The following is a 20,915-nucleotide window of genomic DNA, read 5'->3' on the forward strand; positions in this document are numbered from 1 at the left end:
ATTCATTTTCTGAAAAGGGTCGCGGGGGTTGCTGGAGCCTAACCCAAATGACTTCGGGCCACCCTGAGTGGGTGGCCAACCAATCACAGGGCACTAGGAGATGGACAACCATTCACACCTAGGGGCAATTTCCAGTGTTAAACTAGCCTACCCTGCATGTTTTTGGAATGTGGGAAGAAACCAGAGTACCCGGAGAAAACCCACACAAGCCCAGGGAGAACATGCAAACTCCACACAGAAGGACTGACATGTGCATTAACCACTCAGCTGCCTTGCCGCCATCTTCTTCCAAAACGCCCATCCTCAAAAGGGTTGCAGGGGTTGCTGGAGCCTAACCCAGCTGTATTCGGGCAAAAGGCAGACTACACCCAAGACTGGTCGCCAGTCAGTCGAAAGGCACACAGAGACACAAACGACCATTCGCACTCACACTCATAACAACACCAGTGGGAATTGAGCCCGCACCAAAGTCAGGCGAGTGAACCTGACACCAGGCAGTGTTAAATTATGTATATTTGGAATATTTACATTGTATTTATGTTTCAATTAAAACAGTTGGAAGGGGGGCTATCTGATTCTTGTAGTCCTTAATTAAAGCAGGTGGTCTTTGTAATCATACACCTAAAATAAAAAGCCTAGATTTATATAACGGTGAAAAATATTATATAATGGTAAAATAGAATAGTCAACTAATTGCAAAAATAATCATTTGTGGCAGCCCTTGCTTCTGTGGATCTGATTAGAAGGCAACCGAATTCTTCTTACTGAAGGAAAATGCTCCCTTTTTATAAACCCCTTAATTGGAAAAAAACCTGGAATACGCAACAATACTTCATTATGAAGACTGTAAAACAATTTTCAAAATGCATTGCTTAGCATTGTGAATGGACATAAACGCTGTAGAAAATGTGGGTTAGAATATTTCCTCCCCTCAATACAAAAATGAGGCCATAGTTAAAAAAATAAATGTTATTCCATTTTAGATTTTCAGCATATGAATTAGGAAAGGATTCAACCAATTCAGCGCAATTTTGGAAGAGACACATTTTCATATGCTGGACCATGTTTCGATGTTCGCACTTCAAGAAAAGCGCGAACATGTGCGTAGTGACACAGGCTGAAAGAAAGAGTGAGAACTCACAGCTTGCTTGATACTTATTTTTATAACTTAAGTCATGGCGACATCAAAATGAATCCAAACCATTTTAAGTACTCTTAAATGAACAATTTATAATCATAACTACTATCATCATCATCATCATTGTTGCTCCATGATTCAATCATATGTGTATCTCTGTAAGACAATAAATTACAGCAATCACTACACTAGATGTGTCGCCATACAGGCAACGCTTGGCTTCCTGTTTATGTTCTTTTCTGGTGACCTCATCTCAAAAGGAAAGCACAATACAATTATCATACCTCTATACTTATGAATGCGTCTAGGTAGGGAACATTCAGGTTACGAAAGTTTTTTTTTTTATATGCAAATGAGTGGCTCGAGATAAGAGAAAGATCCAAGTTACGAAATCCCTCAAAAAGTAAATGCATTTCCTTATCCTTTATTTTATTCCGTATTTTCGTGGATACATTGATTCTCAATTTAGAACCTCATTACACTCTACAGGGCTCTCATTGGCTGACAAAAACCACTCTCAATGTTTCAAGAGGTTATTCATTTTAAGACATTAATAAATAGTTTTCTTGTAATTATGTCTCATTGTTGTGTTTCTCACAGTTTTCATACAAAATTGGGGCAGTTTGACCAATTTTAAAGGGTTTAGTTGGTAGTTGTTTAAAGAGAGAATTTACATATAAAGTACTTCTACTTACGAAATGTTCACGTTCTGGAACCAATGTGTGTCGTTGGCTCAGTCTCACCCTCTTGACTCAGACTTGGTTGTGTTTCAGTTTCTACTGTTGGCCTTCTGGTAGTTCCCTATCAAAGCGCACTAGCATAAAGCGTCTCTTGTTCATCCGCCGATGTGGTGTTCGCCATGCTAATGGCGGAACTTGCTGCCAAACCATGAGCCAATCGACATTCATTTATGAAACACAGTGAGGACCTAATTTTTGCTGCTTCCCTTATACGTATGTTTATCCCAGACTGCTTGTTCACTCGGATGAGTCATGATTTCACCGCAGGTTATTTGGAGTGTTTAAGGGTGGCAAAAAATAGCAAAGCACTGTTAAAAACATCAGCAATTCATGTAGTTTATAGCTGTTTTTGGAAAATTGAGGGGTGGCACCGGGCCAAATTTCTGTGCCATTGACGGTGCCAGTTGTCCAATCCACCGCTGCCGAACTTTCCCAGGCAAAATGGATTGGACATCTATCGCTGCCAATGGCAGCCGATGAGTTAAATGAGTGCATTATAAATTTTTAAAACAGTTACATTAAAAAAAAATTAAGGGTCTTCTTGGTAATCCATTTTTGCAATACAAATTTGATAAAAATTATACACTGGCAGCAGAAATATTAAAGGAAATAGAAGACAAGTTTTGATTACTTCCTTTCCCTTAGAAATGTTGAAATCATCAATCAACTCAACACCAATAAGTGATCAGCACTTTTTTTATGATGAATTATTTTCAATTTCCTGAAAACTAGAACAACAACTTTTTTTGTCATTACACCAAAACAAATACGGCTATTTGCTTCTTCATATTTTTAATTGACTGTGGCTCTTTGCCTCGTTTCATGTTTCTCTTAATTATAGTGTCTCCTAAAACAGACTTAAATTCATCAGGGCCCATTAAAACCAAATTATAAATTACATTTAAAAAATAATTTGGCTGAATGGATTTTTTTCTTTGACTCTTACAGTTTAAAATTTTGTCTCTAACTTGTTCGCCACTCCATGGACTAATCCATTCTGTCTCCCTTATCCTCATTAGGATCGTAATGCCTTTTTCCATGTTGCCCTTGTTTACACTTTGGTGCCGCAAGTGTGCGGTTGGGTTGTTATTACCTCGTCTCTATTGGTCCAAACAGTCATGTCGGTACTGGCCCAAGCTGAATTTGACTGTAGGGCGAAGGTAGGGCTCCATGTAGGGATGAGCAGCTGGCTCGCTGGTCAGTGTTCATGTCACGTAGCTATTTCCGGCTAAATCATTCCTGCTCGTTGACATCTTTAGCAACCAATGCAAGCGGCAGACATGCGACACCCCAGGCGGTGGCGGGGTAGGAAGGTGGGGCAGTTTGCCTGCACGGTAAAATCAAGAAAGAGGCAAGCTTGGAGACTGGGGATTAGCATGGTTAACCAATGGCACGCTGCCCAATTTACTGCACATGACTCAAGATAGGGAGGTATGAAGGTATGTAGTACTCTGCTCAGAAGAGCAGTTGAATTTTAACAGAACTCTATTTGTTGTCACCGAAAGAAGAAATATATCATGGAAAATATATTTCCAATTGTACCTCTGTTTTGTAGCTCTGTTCTCTTAGGCAATTCCACATAATAAATCTGATAAGACATTATAGTGCCATAAAGATATGATCAAATCAAAGGAAGATACTGTTTCACAGCACACAAGTGATCGTAATGCAAATGCATGGTAGCCTTTTCACCATAATAACTGTTGGTTTCTTGCTATGTCGGTGTTGCAAATAGGGCTGACAAATGATTATAGTTACTCAATATTTTTGTCGTTGACAGCTCAAATTTGAATCACATGTTTTTTATTGTTCTATTGGTCTGGGCTTTACTTTGTTGACTTTTAAATTGTGCAATTGGAGCTAAAAACTACAAATGTTTGCAAAGCAAAAAACAAGAACTTCTTATTTTCAGTCATTACAAAGATAACCATCTATTTTCAGCAATGACTTTTAAAATCAAAGTATATTTTCTTTTCTTCTTCAACAAATTTAAAAAAGAAACAATATACTATTTTTCTTTTTGATTGTCTTTTTAAAATTGACACCTTTTTACATGAACAAATATTAAACAATGATAATACTTAATAATTGAGTTTTCCTTTATTTAACCAAAAATAATAACAATATTCAATTAAAAAATAACTCATATATAGATATTGCTATTTGATATGTAAAATTACCACAATAGGCTCAAAAGGGGATTTTGGGGATATTTTTTGGAGGTCAACAATTCAGTCACTATCAAAACAGTAGTCAATTCATTTCATAATTCATTTTGAAATTTGCATTAACCCATTGCCTGCCGCTGACAACGACACAATCCATTTAAACTGTCTGTGAATGGTAATAATTGACTGCAATTTTTGGCACTGGGCGTCCAATCGATTTTGACTGACGATTGGACGTCTAGTTCAGCCAATGACAGATCATTTTTAAGGTAATTTAATGCACTATTGGCAATATTTCAAATGATTCTACTACGTTGTTGGCAAAAACATTTCAATAATCATTCAACTTCCAAGTAAACCTTTTCCTTGTCTGCGGACTGGTACCATGCCGGGAACACGATTGCAATCATATGCCAGTTGTGAATCATGTGATTAAGCTCTTAACAAGCTTAGTCTATTATTGGCCAATTGTTAATTTGTAAAGAATTAATAGGGTTATTCAAACTGAGTGAGCTAACTATATGATTTCCAGGAAGGTTGCCTTGTCCTTTCTATGCTCAAACAATACTGTTAACCTACTACATTATTTTCTCTTTTTTTTGGATGAAGAGATTCGATTTGGAATAGAGCCTAAAAATACACTTGACACCCCAAATATTTGATTGTGCAAGAAAGCCCACATGTAAGCGCAAACTGCTTTTTCCAAATGTGACGGAGCTATTCTCGGTCGAAGTCTGCCCGGTGAGTTTGAGGAGCAGGATTAAATGTCATCCAAGTTCTCCAGGTTTTTCCCTACACGCAGAACAGCTGATGACATCTGCATAATGCTTCACACGTTATTATTATGGCACTATAAGTCAATTGACTGACCGCAATAGGCTTCTGCTTCAAGCCTGTCAACGTAATGTTTACACCTTGGCACTAAATGAAACTAAATACTGTTATTTTCACGTCAATATGCGGATATGTCAAGATGGCAACAAGCGAAGATTTGGTTGCTCAGTGTTTGCTTTGGTTCCACACAGCAATTCTTCTGGGATTGAGCTGCACTTATACTATCATTAGGAAGGACTATAGTCGTTGGACATGGGTTTTAATTTACACTTTTGAGTGGGGAATAGTTGTCTCCAATTTGACAGCCATTTAAGACATGAGTGCTTTTCATACATACACTGACATCTGTTAATGTGAGCGTGTTTAAGCTTTTAAAAGGCAAGTAAATAATAGTGATAGTTAAACAAATATTATTAAAGGACTGGCATCCTCATACAAGGACAGACATCACATTTCAGTTCATGGAGTTCACACTGAGGGATATTAGTATGAGCTTCATGCATGAAAATGTCTCAAATAAAATACTGCTCAACAAAAATATCTTGCATTGATGCAAGCGCTTGCTCTTATGAAATTTCGCTGAACCCGAATTTGACCTTGTTTTTTTTCCCCTGCAAGATGTAATTTTAGGAAATCAAGTTAGCCATGTTTCAGAAAACTGCAGGAGACCAACAATAGGGACAATGTGAAATGTTCTGACAGGGAGAAGTGAATAAATGAATGTTTTTTTCGCTCCTCCCAGTCAAAATGGATTGGACATCTTGTACAGTCAATAATAGCCAATGGTACCAATGAGCGCCTTGTAAAGGGGTTTGTGCTAATGCTGACAGTGTGTGAAGATTACAAATATTTAAAGTGTAAAATTATAACATTGGTATTCCAGCGTGTCGGCCTCACAGTAGGGTACCTGGGTTCAAATCCAGGTCATTTCCATCTGTGTGGAGTTTGCATGTTCTCCTTGGGGCTATGTGGGTTTCCTCAGGGTACTCCGGTTTCCTCCCACATTCCATAAAACATGGATGGTAGACTGGTTGCACACTCTAAATTGCCCCTAGGTATGGGTGTGAGTTTGCATGGTTGTCCACTGTTTCAGGGTGTATCCCCCGCCTTTGGCCTGAGGTTAGCTGGGATAGGCTCCAGCACCCTCCCGCCACCCTATTGAGGATAAGGTGGTTTCAGAAGATGAGATGTGAGATCTTTCTAATACGACTCATGAACAATGTGCAAACACATCCTCATGTGCTCTCTTCAACAAACATTTCTAAGCATTACTCTTAGTTTTTACCTAACAATAACAGCACAACGCTAATCCGCTGACTCAATGACTGCCAGACCTAATCCGGCCAGCCTCGTGCCGAAACGTCTGCGAGTAGCACTCGTGCGCCAAGATTAAACGCATAGTTAATACGTGCCATGTGCCGGCGTCCAAGCAGAAGGAAACCATTGCTGTGATGTCGAGGACGCCTTGTGTCTCTTTCCTGCCTGGTGTACTGCTATGTGCTCACAGAGGCAGGCCTAATCAAAGCGGCCCCTAATACTGTTAGCTGGGTCATGTGCTGGTAGGCAGGATTAGGAGCAGGAGGGCACTGGCCAATAGATCCAGCTTAGCAGGGAACCTCTCTCACTTACTCTTACTGTACGTCTCAGTTTATTTAAATCCCGGCATCAGATATCACAAACACATTCTACCTACCTGTCAATACTAAGAGATTGACCCATATGAGGTTTTCCAGGATCGATGCCGTTCGTAGTAGACCAATAACCGATATTTGGAGTAAAAGTGTAAAAATTGTATATAATTATGAATAATGCAAAAACTGAACTTCATTGGACTTAAATCACACAAAGATGTGTTGATATTCTAAAGAAATGATAGAGTGAAAATGATCTATTTATTTATCTTAAATATATATTGAGGATTCTTACAATTTACGTCAATGTATGTTGCAAAACTAACAATATACAATTTATTTCTATAGAACTTCACGATTGAACAATAGTTGCGGTAAGCCTCTTAGTGTCTCCAAGATGAAACGATTGACTTAACAAGCATCGATGACAGCTCCTTTATGTTAGGCATTCTGTCAGCGGGGCGGCCCCGTGGTTGAGTGGTTCGCGCATCGGCCTCACGGTGGGAAACCTGGGTTCAAATCCAGGTTTTGATCCGCCTGTGTGGAGTTTGCTTCCCTGGGTCTGCGTGGATTTTCTCCGGGTACTCCGGTTTCCTCCCACAGTCCAAAGACATGCATGGTAGGCTCATTGGACACTCTAAATTGCCTCTATGTATGAGTGTGAGCATTCTCATTGTGCCCTGTGATTGGCTGGCGACGAATTCAGGGTGTCCCCCGCCTCTGGCCCGAAGTCACATGACTTAGGCTCCAACACCCCCGTTACCATTCATTTAATTCGCACCAATAATTTGAAGTCTGTGATGACAAGCGGTTATCAAAAGAGAGTTCCTGTTGTAAGACTGCAATAGGAAGCCAGGGGAGTGACAAGCAGGATGCTGGACAATTTCAAATTAAAATAACGGATACAGAAAATGTATTTACACTTTTGGTGGATTTCGTATCTTGTATTCATGTATTGGAACAGTCATTTGCACATCAAAGTGTTTCGTAACCTGACAATTTCGTATTTAGAGGCATTTGCAAGTCAAGGGGCTACTGTGTTGTTATAATTTGGGAAAGAAAATCTAATAAAAACTTTAAAATCATAATCAGTCACATTAAAATGGCCCAGTATCTATGCATTTAGTATTTTATGCTACTAAAATAACTGGTAATACCACCCTTGAGGAAATGCCGCCATCCATAAAATACTGCAGTAATTGCTTAGATATTTTCAGAAAACTATGGAAAACTATGATGTTACCTTTGATATATTTTGAAGTATTTAATTAAAAATAGAAATGATTAAATACATTTTTCAAAATAATAATAATAATTTACTGTTTGTCTTTTTATGAGCTGATTATAACCACTATAGTAGTAGTGACTGGGAGGTTACATTAATCAGCAGGTTTCATTAATGCAAAAATGATATTCAGTGTTATCATAGTCTGTATTTTATAATGGTTGGTTATATTTGACTAATATTCGTGAATCATTTTACTATGATTACGTCATCGCCAACAGTTTCAATGTAGCGATTTGTCTTAAAGCAAGACTCTGCTGATGCGGAGCACGTTTCAGTTGCCTGGGTTATGTAACATGGCAGGCATACGTTAACATTTGTTAAAGACATTTACGACTCCCTTCTCACGAAGAAGTCATCTTTCAGTTATGTGTGGAAGTTGGAACTGTTTGGAACCCATACATTCAATCTCTTTTATGAAATGTAACTTTTTCCATGTTGCGCCTTGTCTTTGATGTCCAACCTTGTCAATCCTAGATTACCAGTCCGGAATCAAGTCGGTATGTTATTGAGCTTCCTGACGCTGCTGTACTTGTGAGCCCATAGCCAGATTAACATTTCTCTTTTGCACACACAATCTACTCACAAAGGGGTAGCGAGGTGGATGGGTGGGGGGGTTCTTCCAGTTGGTACTGCCACTGATTCTTGGAAGTGCCACAAGACTAAGGCGAAAGAACATGCAGGGTAAGATGACTCTAACATGCAACAACAAGAAAGAAGGAGAGAAAACAAGATAAAAATTGGACAGTGGACAGCCAGCTTTACTTGAAAACTGCAGATTTATTGATAGGTAGGCACCAAATATACTCATTTTGCTCAATAACTGAAGTGAGCCATGTTTGTTCTTCGAGGATATGAATGGTCTGTGTTTTCCCATGAAGGCGTCTGTGCGGGTGGTTTGTTGACGGAAAATTTTAACAGTCAAGCCAAGTTTAAAGCGACGGTGGTTTCCCAACTCAGACTCAAATCCGAAAAAAATACGTTAGGCATGGCCAATACCTATCTCGCAAGCACTTGAAACGAGACATTGGAATTTTTGTGTGTGACCGCTGTAGTTTGCATTTACCTTTCACTTAAAAAGCAAGCTAGTACATACTTATATTTCTTTATTACTTTTAAGCGCGTGTTGTTTTGGACTATTTTCTGTTCCTGCAAATAAAAGATGAAGCCTTTCATGACGTGTGGATCCATTAATACCATAGATGATGTCACGAAGGGTTTTTTCCTAATCTTTTTACAATCTATGGTTTAACTGATACCATATCGTAAATCCTTCCCTTATTTGTTTAAATGCCCGATAGTTAATTTAGTTACAAGACTCTGCTGTCGCAAACAAACAGTGAACAGCAGTGTTAGCTAAAACAGTGGAAAGTGAGAAGTCACCTTGCCATTTTGGAGCGGGCAAGTGAAACCAAAGAGAGCTGACATTTAAACACTATTTTAACAGAACTAACTCAGCGCTGTGGAGTTGAGTTGATTGTTTGCTGTTGTAAAGGATCTGTTTGTTGCTAAGGCTGCTGGCATCGGTTCATTGTTTTCCCATACTGTTTTAAGAAAAAGTGACTCACAATTGAGGCCTGTATTCCGTATGGTAGAGGTGTTATAATATATTAATACGGCAGTGTCCCACGGGAAATTGCAAGCAGTCATACATTGTAATTTTCAGAGAGAAAAATGTAAATGAATATAACAGGATTAAAATTGAACTATTACAAGGTTAAAATCTAAATATAATGAACATTAAATTATAGATTCTACTATTAAACAGTCATTTTGTTGCTTAAATTTTACAGGATTCAAATTGTAAAACAGTCAGAAGTTATTTGGTTTCCAGTACATCAACTTTTGGCGTAAAGTCTGATGAGTACAACATTATTTTGTGCGTAGTATTGGGAGATATAACCTCCTAGGGCCTGGTTCAGAAAATGAGATGGGATAAGAATTTGTAATTGCTATTGTGATTGTCAAATTCGAATTTTTTTTCTGAACCGCTTCATCCTCACTAGGCTCGCGGGGGGTGCTGGAGCCTATCCCAGCTGACTTTGGCGGGGGACAGCCTTAATTGGTGGGCAGCCAATATCAGGGCACGAGGAGAAAAACAACTATTCACGCTCACACTCATACCCAGGGGCAATTTAGAGAGTCCATTCATCCTACCATGCATGTTTTTGGAATGTGAGAGTAACCGTAGTACCCAGAGAAAACCCACACAGGCCCAGGGAGAACATGCAAACTCCACACAGATGGACTGACCTTTTTTTCCCCACAGCCCATCAGGACTCTGAACTTGCATTAGCCCGACATGCACTCCCTTTTGTGCAATAACTTTGGGGTGTGCAATAACACTGTGCAATATCTTTACATATATTTATATATATAAATATATACATATTTCCCTTGCCAGGACGTGATGTTTTATATTTTTATATTACTTATTTATAATTTTATGGGTAAACACACACTTTGTGGAGTCGCACCACCAATTTTCTCATACGCAGCTGTGTATGATGACAATAAAGGCTTTTGATTTGATTGATTTGGATTTGAACCCAACACCCCCACTGTGAGTCCGACACGCTAACCACTCAACCGCCGGGGTCACCCCTAATGTGATTTAATTTCTTTAAATGACCAAAATAGTCACTTGCTCTCTCTAAAGGCTAAATGGTCAACTTTTGAATATCTGTCAGCTGAAAGGGTTAAATACAAAGGCATTATTTGTATATACAAGTCCAACTCAAAACTTGTTTTTGCAGTATAAAATGACTGTGGTGATATACTGTAAGAGTGAGAGGCTGTCTGCATTTTTGTGTGTGTAGGCTTGGATGTGATGTTGCAATAGACACTCATTGCAGTCATGCATGCTGTTGTTGTCATTCTTGAGCTACCCCCCCCAACACCGCCCCTTCTCCTGAACATGATCATAACACAGCACATTGTGAGTGTGTACTGCGTGCGCACGTGCGCATGCACGAAGGTCGACAGCGCCCCCGCTGGGGTGCACACAGTCAGAGTCAGCAGGTGCAGCTGACGCAGAAAGCCTTCAGAGCAGGCAGGGCCAGTTGGGGCACCGGTGAGGGAGGACAACCACGGGACATTGGACAAATGATTGAGTGGACCGCACAGGACTGCATATAAACACCTTTGCTTCACTCGTGTATGTACGTAAGTGACATTTGGCTTTCATTCTATGCTTGACTGGGGTAATTTGTGTGCAAGTTCAGAGGCAAGAGATGATCAGTCATATCTTGTCATAATTTGTTGAATATAACCCAATTGCCGTCTGGTTAGTTAGTCATGCCAAAGTCATGGTGAATCGTAACTCCCACATTATTGTTAAACATTAGCGAAGCGCGGTCTGCTTTTTGTCTGGGGAATGACCACCCTGCTGTGATTCAAGCTCTGTCGGGTGGACCAAACGGCGTAACATAGAGGCTCACTGTTCCCAATGTGTGTGCGATTGAAAGAGACAATTGTGGTAGAGATGGTGTGCGCTGGTGGGCAATGAGGCTGTGGAATCAAGACAATGGCGCAATAACCGCATCAATACCTCCTCCAAGGGCTTTATGTATATGAACTGGTGGTGCCAGGCCATATTAAAATTCATTCTGGGTGTGTTAATGCTGGCCGTGATCATCTTTTAGTTTCTGTACTTGATACTTGTTTTTTGCTATTGTGAAATGGTTAGTGATCAAAACTATAAAGCAACTGGTTTGGCAACAATGCACGCAATTCAGTCAAATATTGTGAATTTGCATCTTAAAAATAGAAGTGATGTTCCAATCCGATATTTAGAGGTGGCTATTTTTGGGGTATTCAATTAGTTCCCAAAATTACATCCAAACCAGAACATCAAAATAAAAATAAAAAAGAATGAGCATCCTAAAGCTTTTCATGAATATTTTAGCAAAATGCCTTGCATTTTTGGTGTTATTCTAAATCAGGCATGCTGACACATTTTTGCTCTAAGATATACTTTTCAAGGAGCCAATCTCCAAGGGATGTGAGGGGTCACTCAGTACTGAGTTTGGAGGGAGGGCAGCTTGTAAGCGTTACTATCGATGGTTGTCCAAATGAAGCTGTTCAACATAAAGACTTAACAAGAAGCTGTGACAGGTCATTTATTCTAGCCCAGGCTGTCGGCACCACACTTGGATCCTGATGAGTCCGAAATGATTGGTAAATGAGTCATATGACTGTTCAAAAAAGCGTGACTGTTGCAGTGGGCATATTGCGGCGTCATGGTACAAACTCAATCAGGGTTGGGCAAATGGGTCCTTGAGGACCATTGTGGATGCAGGTTTTTGCTCCAACTAATCCAGCACAGACACTTTAACCCATGAGAGTTCTCCAGAAAACAAGAAGCACCTGACTGCAACCCACTGATTGCACCAGAGTGGTGAAAAGGTGTCTTCTTTATGGGTTGGAATGAAAACCTGCAACCACTGTGGCCCTTTGTGGAATAGTTTCCCCACCCTTGAACATGACATTGTCCTGGCCCCAAGGATACTAACTCAAATCTTACTCCCAGGCGATCGACCAATGGTACCTTGGCCATCGACTGGTAGATCGCGATCGACGTAATGAGCATCCGAAGGCATTTGAATCGAGATCAAATAGTGTCATACATAAATTGTATAGTGTAATCCAATTATTGAAGTTATTTGTGAGAGCAAAGTTGAAGTATTTCATTTCTTTTGGTAGAAATGAAACCTTTGGTGCCATTGACGATGATGGAAGTCTGTTCATACGGCGTTATTAAGCCTTCTGCTGTAAATTTGATCACAAGGAACCATGTAATCCATTTGAACTGCAAGTCCTGGCAGCAAATGAACTTGCTAATTACTTTTCTTGAGGTTGTCATGAAATTTGCCCCCCAAAATGGTCTTAAAAAGGTCTTTAAAAATCAGAAATTGCCCTTGCCGAAGACTTGAAAAATCCCAAATTCCATAGTTTCCTCAGCACCTAATTTTGTACTTTTCAATCGATTTTCCAACTAAAACGAAAGAGTAATGAGCTTCTGGCGCAAGTGCAGTCTTTGACTGATCCCCACCCAATCTTGCCATCCTCATAATCATCCACCTTATTTTTAGAATGCAAAGTTCCAGCTTTCAATGTCCTTGATCCAGCCAACGCTTTTCGCACTCCACACTGACAATCAGCTGGCACGTTTCCACCGCTCAACCCTCATTGGCTGCCTCATTCTCTCCTCGTCCACCCTCCCTGCACATCGACGGCCACTCATTGGCCAGTTTGTGTTCTCAACGTGGATATTATCATGTCTAGACTCTGCTCTGGTCGCATTTTCCTTCTCTCTCTCTCCTCGCAACGTCACATAGCTGCTCTAGTCTCACACTGTCTCGTCGCTCTTTTTTTTGCCTCAGTTGCTCTCTCTTCACATCTCCTTTCCTGTCAATCTCACGTTCAACCTCCTTGAAGGTTTTTTTTTTTTTTATCCTCCGGCTTTACCCCCCGCCGACCGCATCACCCCCGCCACTTTCTCCGAGATGCGGGGAGACGCGAAGGTGAGTGGAGATGACTTTCCCCCCGCTCTATCGCATCTCCGTCGTAACTCGCCCATCTGTTGCGTTGCCCTTGGACGTCCGGGGTGCATCACAAGGATGGCAATTCGCCGCCACGTGTCGACAGGGGCCCGAACCCGTGACGCGGTATTTCGCGCCAGCTGTAGCGGTCGTGCTGCAGTGGCATCCCCAGCAGATTAATGAGCTTTGTGGTGCAAAATGTGAGAGGAAGGATTGCATTGTTTCCAGAGGTTGACATTGTAGCTTCACAGGCTGCACTGTAAAAAAAAATGGATTAAATATTGTTGCTGTTAAAAAAAATGAATAATTTAAAGGGGGTACTGACATATTGACAATGTACTACTGTAAAATGAAATAAGGCTTAACTGATTTTAACAAAAAACTCTGTGACTGGTCTTCAACACCTCAGTAGTCAGCAAACTTGACTACCAAGGTACAACGTAGGTTGAAAAACCAGAAAGGTAGTGCAGTGCTATCAATGTCATTGTGTATTTGACTGACTTTCTATATTTTAGGGCAAAATACTGGGCGTTTTGGTTTTGGAAGTGGACCATGAAAAGAAAAGGTCAATTGTAAAACGGTTGATGTCACATTGATGACAGATTTATGTAAAAAAAACAACAACTCATTTTTTAACTATTAATTTACAGAAAACAATTTTTGAAGATGTGTTTTTAAACAGGCTTCAGTAGAACAGGAGTCAACACACATGAGTAGCAAAAGTGACAGCGTAGGTTTGAAACCCACTTGGAGAGTCACGACATTGTAGTACCAATGACGTCACTCCCATCAAATTACAATCATTTTTTTTTCTTTTACACCAATACTTTCAAAAGGTTACTGAAGCAAAACAAAATTACTATATATATTTTAGGATTTTGATATTTGAAAAGTTACATAGTTTTGTGAGATTTTGAGTTTTTTGTGTCATCTCAGCCATAATGCGTCACTGTGTCTTCATTAAAAAGGCTTAAGAGTCCACTCAAATCAATTTTTTGACAGTTTTATTGATGTTTTCTTCCTCTTTTTCTGCCCCAAAAATTGTCATAAACTTGTTGTCACTTTTAGATGTTCAATTTTTGGGTTTTAGCTAGAGAGTGGCCATTATGGGATTTTTAATTGGTGATGCTGATTTATATTTAGTGAGTTTTATTCGATTGTTGTCATTTGTGTTAGCGTGGTAGCCACTCTACAGCATTAGACTTTGTATTTTAATGAATACTGTCTCTTACAATCACTCTATGATGATAGCATTATTATCTTGCAGAAAATTGTATTATTTTGGAAAGTATGCTTGATTTTGATGTTGCCATTTTTCTTTTCTCACCAAAATATGCAGTGACTTTCTTTTTGGTGTTATGGAAATGGCCACACTAACATCAGGTTATCAACAAATGGCAACCTTGTCTCATTCTTCCTTGTTATTTGTGACCTTGAATCCTCTCCTCCTAATCGAACAAGCTCATAAATGTCCATTTTTATCCACAAAACATGAAATTTATAGCATAGTGTTTGTCTGAGTGACATCCCACCACTGCCGATTATCGGCTTTGTCTTTTAGAACAGCTGTCGCACACAAAAAGTGAAGTTTGTGTTGTGTCAACACCAGTTTTGTCATAATCAGCACCACGGACAGTGGTCTCGTTGGAACGTCGTAAAGTTGAGGCTGTTGTCGACAATATGTTTCTTTTTGTGGATGTTCTGTGCAGTGGTGTGAAACGCTACTGCATCATCTTTATAGCTATTGATATACCACCAATATGTTGTGTATCTCTGCCCTTTGTTTCCAAAAAGGATTTATTCCAGGTTCCAGATTGCGTTTGAAATTTTACCTCACAACGTCAACTGAACTGCCGAATTTCAGTCGTAAATGAGTTAGATATATCCAAGAATGTCTGTTTTGAAAGATTCTTTTCTTTATTAAAATATCTATAAAAGGTTCTTAGAAGATAAAAGAATGACCTCCAATGGAGATTGCATGAAATCATATTCAGTTTTTAAAATGGATTCTATTTAAACACCATAATGAGTTTCCAGTTTTTATTGTAAGTCAGCTTGATTTTGAGGTTTATGAGAATTCTTTGAATATGGGGAAGGTCACACAGCAAATAACAGTTCAAATATTTGCTGCTACGTCTTGATAGATTTTAATATTTAAAAGGGTTTGTTTAGTATTGTCAAGTTAAGAGAAATTGAAATATTTCAACCCTTTATAGAGAAAGGGACCTTTTTGAATACCTGCCTCCACATAAGAACTCTAGCTCTTAATAAAGTACTCATAATTCATTAGATTTTGAATGAATAAATCTAAATATTGGCCAAATTTAAATCAAAATCCAATGGACTCTTTTCGACCCCATTAAATGCAAATATTCTTCTTTTTTTGTCTTAATGTTTATATGTCATTTAAAAACAAAAAGGAAAACATTATGACAATTGCCTTTCTTTAATTTTGTAATTGTAATTATAAAAAAACTAATTTATTTTAAATTTTTATGTCATTCATTTGCAATTTGAATGAAAAAACATGAAACAGAGAAAAAAACAGTAAAATAATCTCTTGAACTTTGGAATTTTATGTTTGGAGTTAAAGAAAACATAAATAAATAATATATTGTATAAATGTCTTTTTATTTCATTTTTTTTTTAGCTAGAAATGGTTATTTGTTTGATTGGCTGGCCACTAATGCTGTCCGCTCCCTGGCGCCCATATTTGGCTAAATTAGGCTCAAACACCCCCCACAACCCTTTTGAAGATAAATTATATGGAAAACTAATTGTGTTCATTTATATGTACTTTTTTTTAAAGAGGATTGTAAAATGTTTAAATTCCTTAATGACTACAGTAACATTATTGCAATTGTAGCAAAAACCATAAAGCGCATTCTCATGATTTCATTTGGTGGTGGCTTAAAATGATGTTGCATTCACACCTGCCCCTTAAGAGTAACAATTTAGCACATTCGAATGTTAATGTGGTAAAAAAAAACAGTGCACATTAGCAATCATATCCTCAGCGAAGCCCTTCACGCCGCATTGGATACTATTTCAATCAGACATATAAATGCAGCTAGAATGATAAACTGCAAAATGTTAGCTGCAGGAAAGCTGCTGGCATGAAAAACAAGGTCAAACCAATAGATGTGAAGGAACATGCCCCAGGAGCTTTAAACACAGAGGCAGGAAATTGCAAAGAAGAAGGTGTAGTTGGAATGCACAGGTTGGGATCACCTCATAAAGATAGCGCCGTTGCGTAAACTTGGTAAATTCCAGCCCATGGTTAATAGGAAGTGTTGTAACCTTCCGAATAACTTGCTTGTAAATAAATAACTTCACATGGTTTTGTGGCAAACATCTTTACAGACATTTTTTTTTGTCATTAGCGGCATCTTACAACTCAGTCTGTCTGTCCATTAGGAGATAAAGAATAGTGGGTGAGCTTAATACAGTCATACCTCGACATGCGAGTTCCCCGACATGGGAGCAATTTGAGATACGAGTAAAATTTTGATATACAAGCATACAGCGGACGCTAGAAGCCACTGTGTTCCAGATGGAGCTCTGCTGTGAGAAAGAGGAGTAACTGCTTTGCCATGAGTACAGCTCGTGCCGAGCTAATCGACTTGTTTACATGGACGGATGGATCTCTGTGAACAATTGACACAAACACAGAAAGCAAAGCTTTATTGGCCTGTAAATTAAAGAAGACATTTATGTTTGCGGTCAATGGTTTTTAACTTTTCTGTCATTACAACTCAATTGTTCATTAATGGATTATTTGAAATTGATCAGTAAAGCAAAATTGAGTACTTAGCTTCCTTTTATGATAGAATTCTGTTCCTAATAGAGAAGACGAAATCACATATGAATATTGCACCGGAATTCCAATTAATTACCTAATTTTGAGGATTTGATGATACTTTGGCAATGTGTTAAAGGGGGAAAAAGCTCAACCCAATGTAAAATATTTCCAGATATTATCACCCTTGCATGAAAGATACATATAGATTTTTCTATTTGTTGATTTTTTGGATGCTTTGTGGGCTTTGATACATGTTTTCATTTCACCCGATTCCAATTTTGTCAAAAAGATTTGATTGTGCTTGAATTTCTTATCAGGTGATAAGAATGAAGGAATCTCTTTTTCCTATTATGGCAAAATAACATAATAACATGAAATAGTTAAAGGGATAGACACCATCTATTATAAATTACTTAATGTTGGCACTTGAGTAGAAAACTAAGGAATTTCTTCATCTTCTGGTAAAAGAGAAAATGACGCTTGAAAACAAAAAAGACATCTCTTATCAGTGCAACCATGTTATGATATCATTTATACCCACGTATACACATAATGATAGACTCAAACACATGCTCATGTGATAATGGCTATTGAAAACATCACAAGGGATGTCTGGTAATCTGTTATATTCTGATTGGCTAAAATAGTATTGATAAAAGGTCTGTGTATATTTAAGTGTGTATTTGTTTCTACTCTTAGACATTACAATATTTTTAATACAGTTTTCATGCACAAATAATGATATATTTTTGTAAATACTCATTTCACTCATTGTGAGCCAAGTAATGGTGTAGTGGTTCATTCGCCCGACTTCAGTGCAGGCAAGCGCGGGATCGATTCTCTATGTTTGTGAGGGCGAAAGGTTGTCTATCTCTCTGTGTGCCGTACGACTGACTAGCGACCAATCTTGGGTTGTAATTCACCTCTAGCACCTGTCCAGGATTAACTGTGTTGAAAATGAATGTGTGAATGAATTATAAGTAACCCATTAGCTGCTGTTATTGACGGTACTAGACGTCCAATCCAATTCGGCTGGGATGGGACCTTTTTCCTGGAAATAAACTAAATAGGACTTTTGTGTGCGTTTTTTATTTAGTAAACAAGATTTTAAGTGCATTGTGATCATTTATTTCCGTTCTCTTTGCAGGTGAGGGAACGTGCGGACAAGCTGTCTCACATGAAACCATGGAATTCCCTCTGCACCCACCATTAGTCTCCAATCTTTGGACCCAACTGCAAAAGCTTAGTTAACAGCTGTGCTCAACCCCTCCAGCTCTTTCCAACCAGGGTACGAAGAAAAGGAGTGGGCCTATCAAGTTCTTCCCCAAGTAGCCCCCTCCTGAATATCATTTGAATATTTAAAATTAGTTTCTGTGTTGGGCAAACAAAAGCAAATCATAATGGCTATGGATGATTATCTGTGGATGGTGATTTTTGGCTTCATCATCGCCTTCATTTTGGCCTTTTCGGTGGGCGCCAACGACGTGGCCAATTCCTTCGGCACGGCTGTGGGATCCGGCGTAGTCACGCTCAAACAGGCGTGCATCCTGGCTTCCATTTTTGAGACGTTGGGCTCCATGTTACTGGGGGCCAAAGTGGGCGAGACCATCCGGAAAGGCATAATAGACGTCAACCTCTACAATGACACAGTGCCTGTGCTCATGGCGGGTGAGGTCAGCGCCATGATTGGTAAGTTTGAGCAGTTTGAGTCATCATGACATCTAACTTTTGCGGCAGGATATTGTTTTTTATGGCAACACACAAGTTACAAAAAGACACTTTCATTTGAACAAAAACTCTATTTCATTCGTTAGTTACGAGCAGTTAAACATCTTGAACAATGTTGTTCACAGGTCTTTGATTTTGAGTGAATTATTTTAGAATTCATGGTGTGTTATATTACTATTCTGTGTCTCAATGAGTTATTGTTATCCATATATATTTTTAAAAAGATGTCACTGTTTTATAAAGGTTTTTCTATCAAAACCCAAAGTAGCGCCAATGTTTATTCATTGTGTGCCCATTGGCGGTAATGGGTGTCCATTACCTGTTGCCTTGGAGATGATGAATAGATAAAAAAAAGTTCTAAATGATTTGGATGTCTTTTGGCTTCAATGGCACTCAAGCATGTTTAAGTATTTAAAGCCAAGTTTGAGACTTGATGTTTTCTATGAATGTAATAAAAACATAAAAGGGTACAAAAACACCACATTTGTGCATGAAAGGGTTCTAAGGAACCAAATTGCAAACAATTTCATTTTAATTATTGGTTTTCAGTGAAGGTGACATTGAATGAAAAAAATGACTTATAATTGTTAGAATCGTAACAGTTATTACTCCTTCTAAACTACTTAAGAATGCAGATTTCTTTTTTTACAGTAATAAAGTAAATATTAAAATGTAGAGAATTATGTTGTTTCTGTTATTTCGCTTGTAATCAACTTAATCAATGTGATGTAATCGCATACATTTTTCTATTAATTCCTGTTTTTTTTTTTTAATGTTTAATCCCTTGATTTATGGCCGTGCGTTGTGTTCAGGCTCAGCAGTGTGGCAGCTCATTGCCTCCTTCCTCAAACTGCCCATCTCCGGAACACACTGCATTGTGGGCGCCACCATTGGCTTCTCCATGGTCGCCATAGGTACCAAGGGTGTGCAATGGATGCAGCTGGTTAAGATCGGTAATATAAATCCTCTTTTAATTGTTAGTTTGGGTGTTTGCAAACCCTCCATTTTCTCATTGATGGACAAATAAGCTAGTTGCTAGGGTTAACTCCTACATATGGCTTAGCATGTCCGTTTTCAGAAGTGTGGGGAACATATAATGAGTTCAATTGGGCTGAACTAAAACACACATTCAGTAAAAAAAATTTTTAAAAAGGTCTATACTTTTTTTGTAATGCTTTTTATAGTCATGTAGAATATTTTCAACTGAGGTTTTGATGACTATTTTTTGGCAGCTGACACAAAAATAGTAATTCAGTCATGGGCAATAAAAGGCATTTGCAAAAAAAGTATTTTTTTCAATGTTTATTCATATTCTAAGCACAATTTGTCTTTTTGCAGTGTCATCATGGTTCATCTCACCTTTGCTGTCTGGACTCATGTCTGGTGTCCTTTTTCTTCTCATCAGGAATACCATTTTAAACAAGGTAAGTTATTGAATTGAGAAACGTACGTGTTTATACCTCACATATGTTGAACTCGCAATTGGGTAAACCATTTTTTCATTTAGTAAATGGACAAAATATTTACATTTCCCTATTTTTTTCCATTTAAAAACAAATGTGATAAAGAGAATATTATCAGTTTCCCTTTTTTGTGTAAATTAATTAAAACAATAACAGTAAGAGTATTAGTTTTCTATCTTTTTAACTAATAGGTATGTATTTTTTTACATTTTTTTCATTTTTAATTAAAAAAAAGGAAAATATGATTAGCAAGTGTAAATATTTGCCATTAAAAGGCTAAAAAAAACACAATTTAGACAATTTTAAGCCAACAGTCCTAAAACGATTTATCAACTCTTAAAAAAAAAACTAATAATAATTTTCTATTATGTGTTTAGACAGCCCTGCCAATAAATCAATAGTTACCATTGGTGGCCATACATGTGTAATCCATTCAAACTGCGATGGTTGGCTTCATTCGAATGAAAGCTCCAGATTAAATGGTCTAAATCTTGTTTATTTAACAGCCTGGGCTGTTAAGTACAATCTTTCACAACATATTAACTGTTAAAATGGTGGCTGCACTCTGCACCAATAATGTGAT

The 20,915-nt window shown here is 38.4% G+C and overlaps 1 protein-coding gene across 7 annotated transcripts in view; it reads left to right on the plus strand.

The window, feature by feature from the left end:
* slc20a2 (solute carrier family 20 member 2) overlaps positions 1–20,915 on the plus strand; it is a 43,271-nt gene that overhangs the window by 5,348 nt on the left and 17,008 nt on the right. For 3 of the 7 annotated variants that reach the window (XR_013326016.1, XM_077714225.1, XM_077714220.1), the window contains exons 2-4: positions 18,289–18,830; positions 19,682–19,822; positions 20,208–20,293. Coding sequence is in view for 6 of the 7 variants with exons in the window: in XM_077714225.1 (XP_077570351.1) it covers positions 18,542–18,830; positions 19,682–19,822; positions 20,208–20,293 (516 nt within the window). In the remaining variant the exon portion in view is untranslated. Of the gene's footprint in view, positions 1–10,800; positions 10,962–13,109; positions 13,322–18,288; positions 18,831–19,681; positions 19,823–20,207; positions 20,294–20,915 lie in introns of those variants that run through there. The other 4 variants (XM_077714222.1, XM_077714223.1, XM_077714224.1 and 1 more) reach the window with 4 other exon arrangements.

This window comes from Stigmatopora nigra, chromosome 4 (assembly GCF_051989575.1).
Source record: "Stigmatopora nigra isolate UIUO_SnigA chromosome 4, RoL_Snig_1.1, whole genome shotgun sequence".
NCBI lineage: Eukaryota > Metazoa > Chordata > Actinopteri > Syngnathiformes > Syngnathidae > Stigmatopora > Stigmatopora nigra.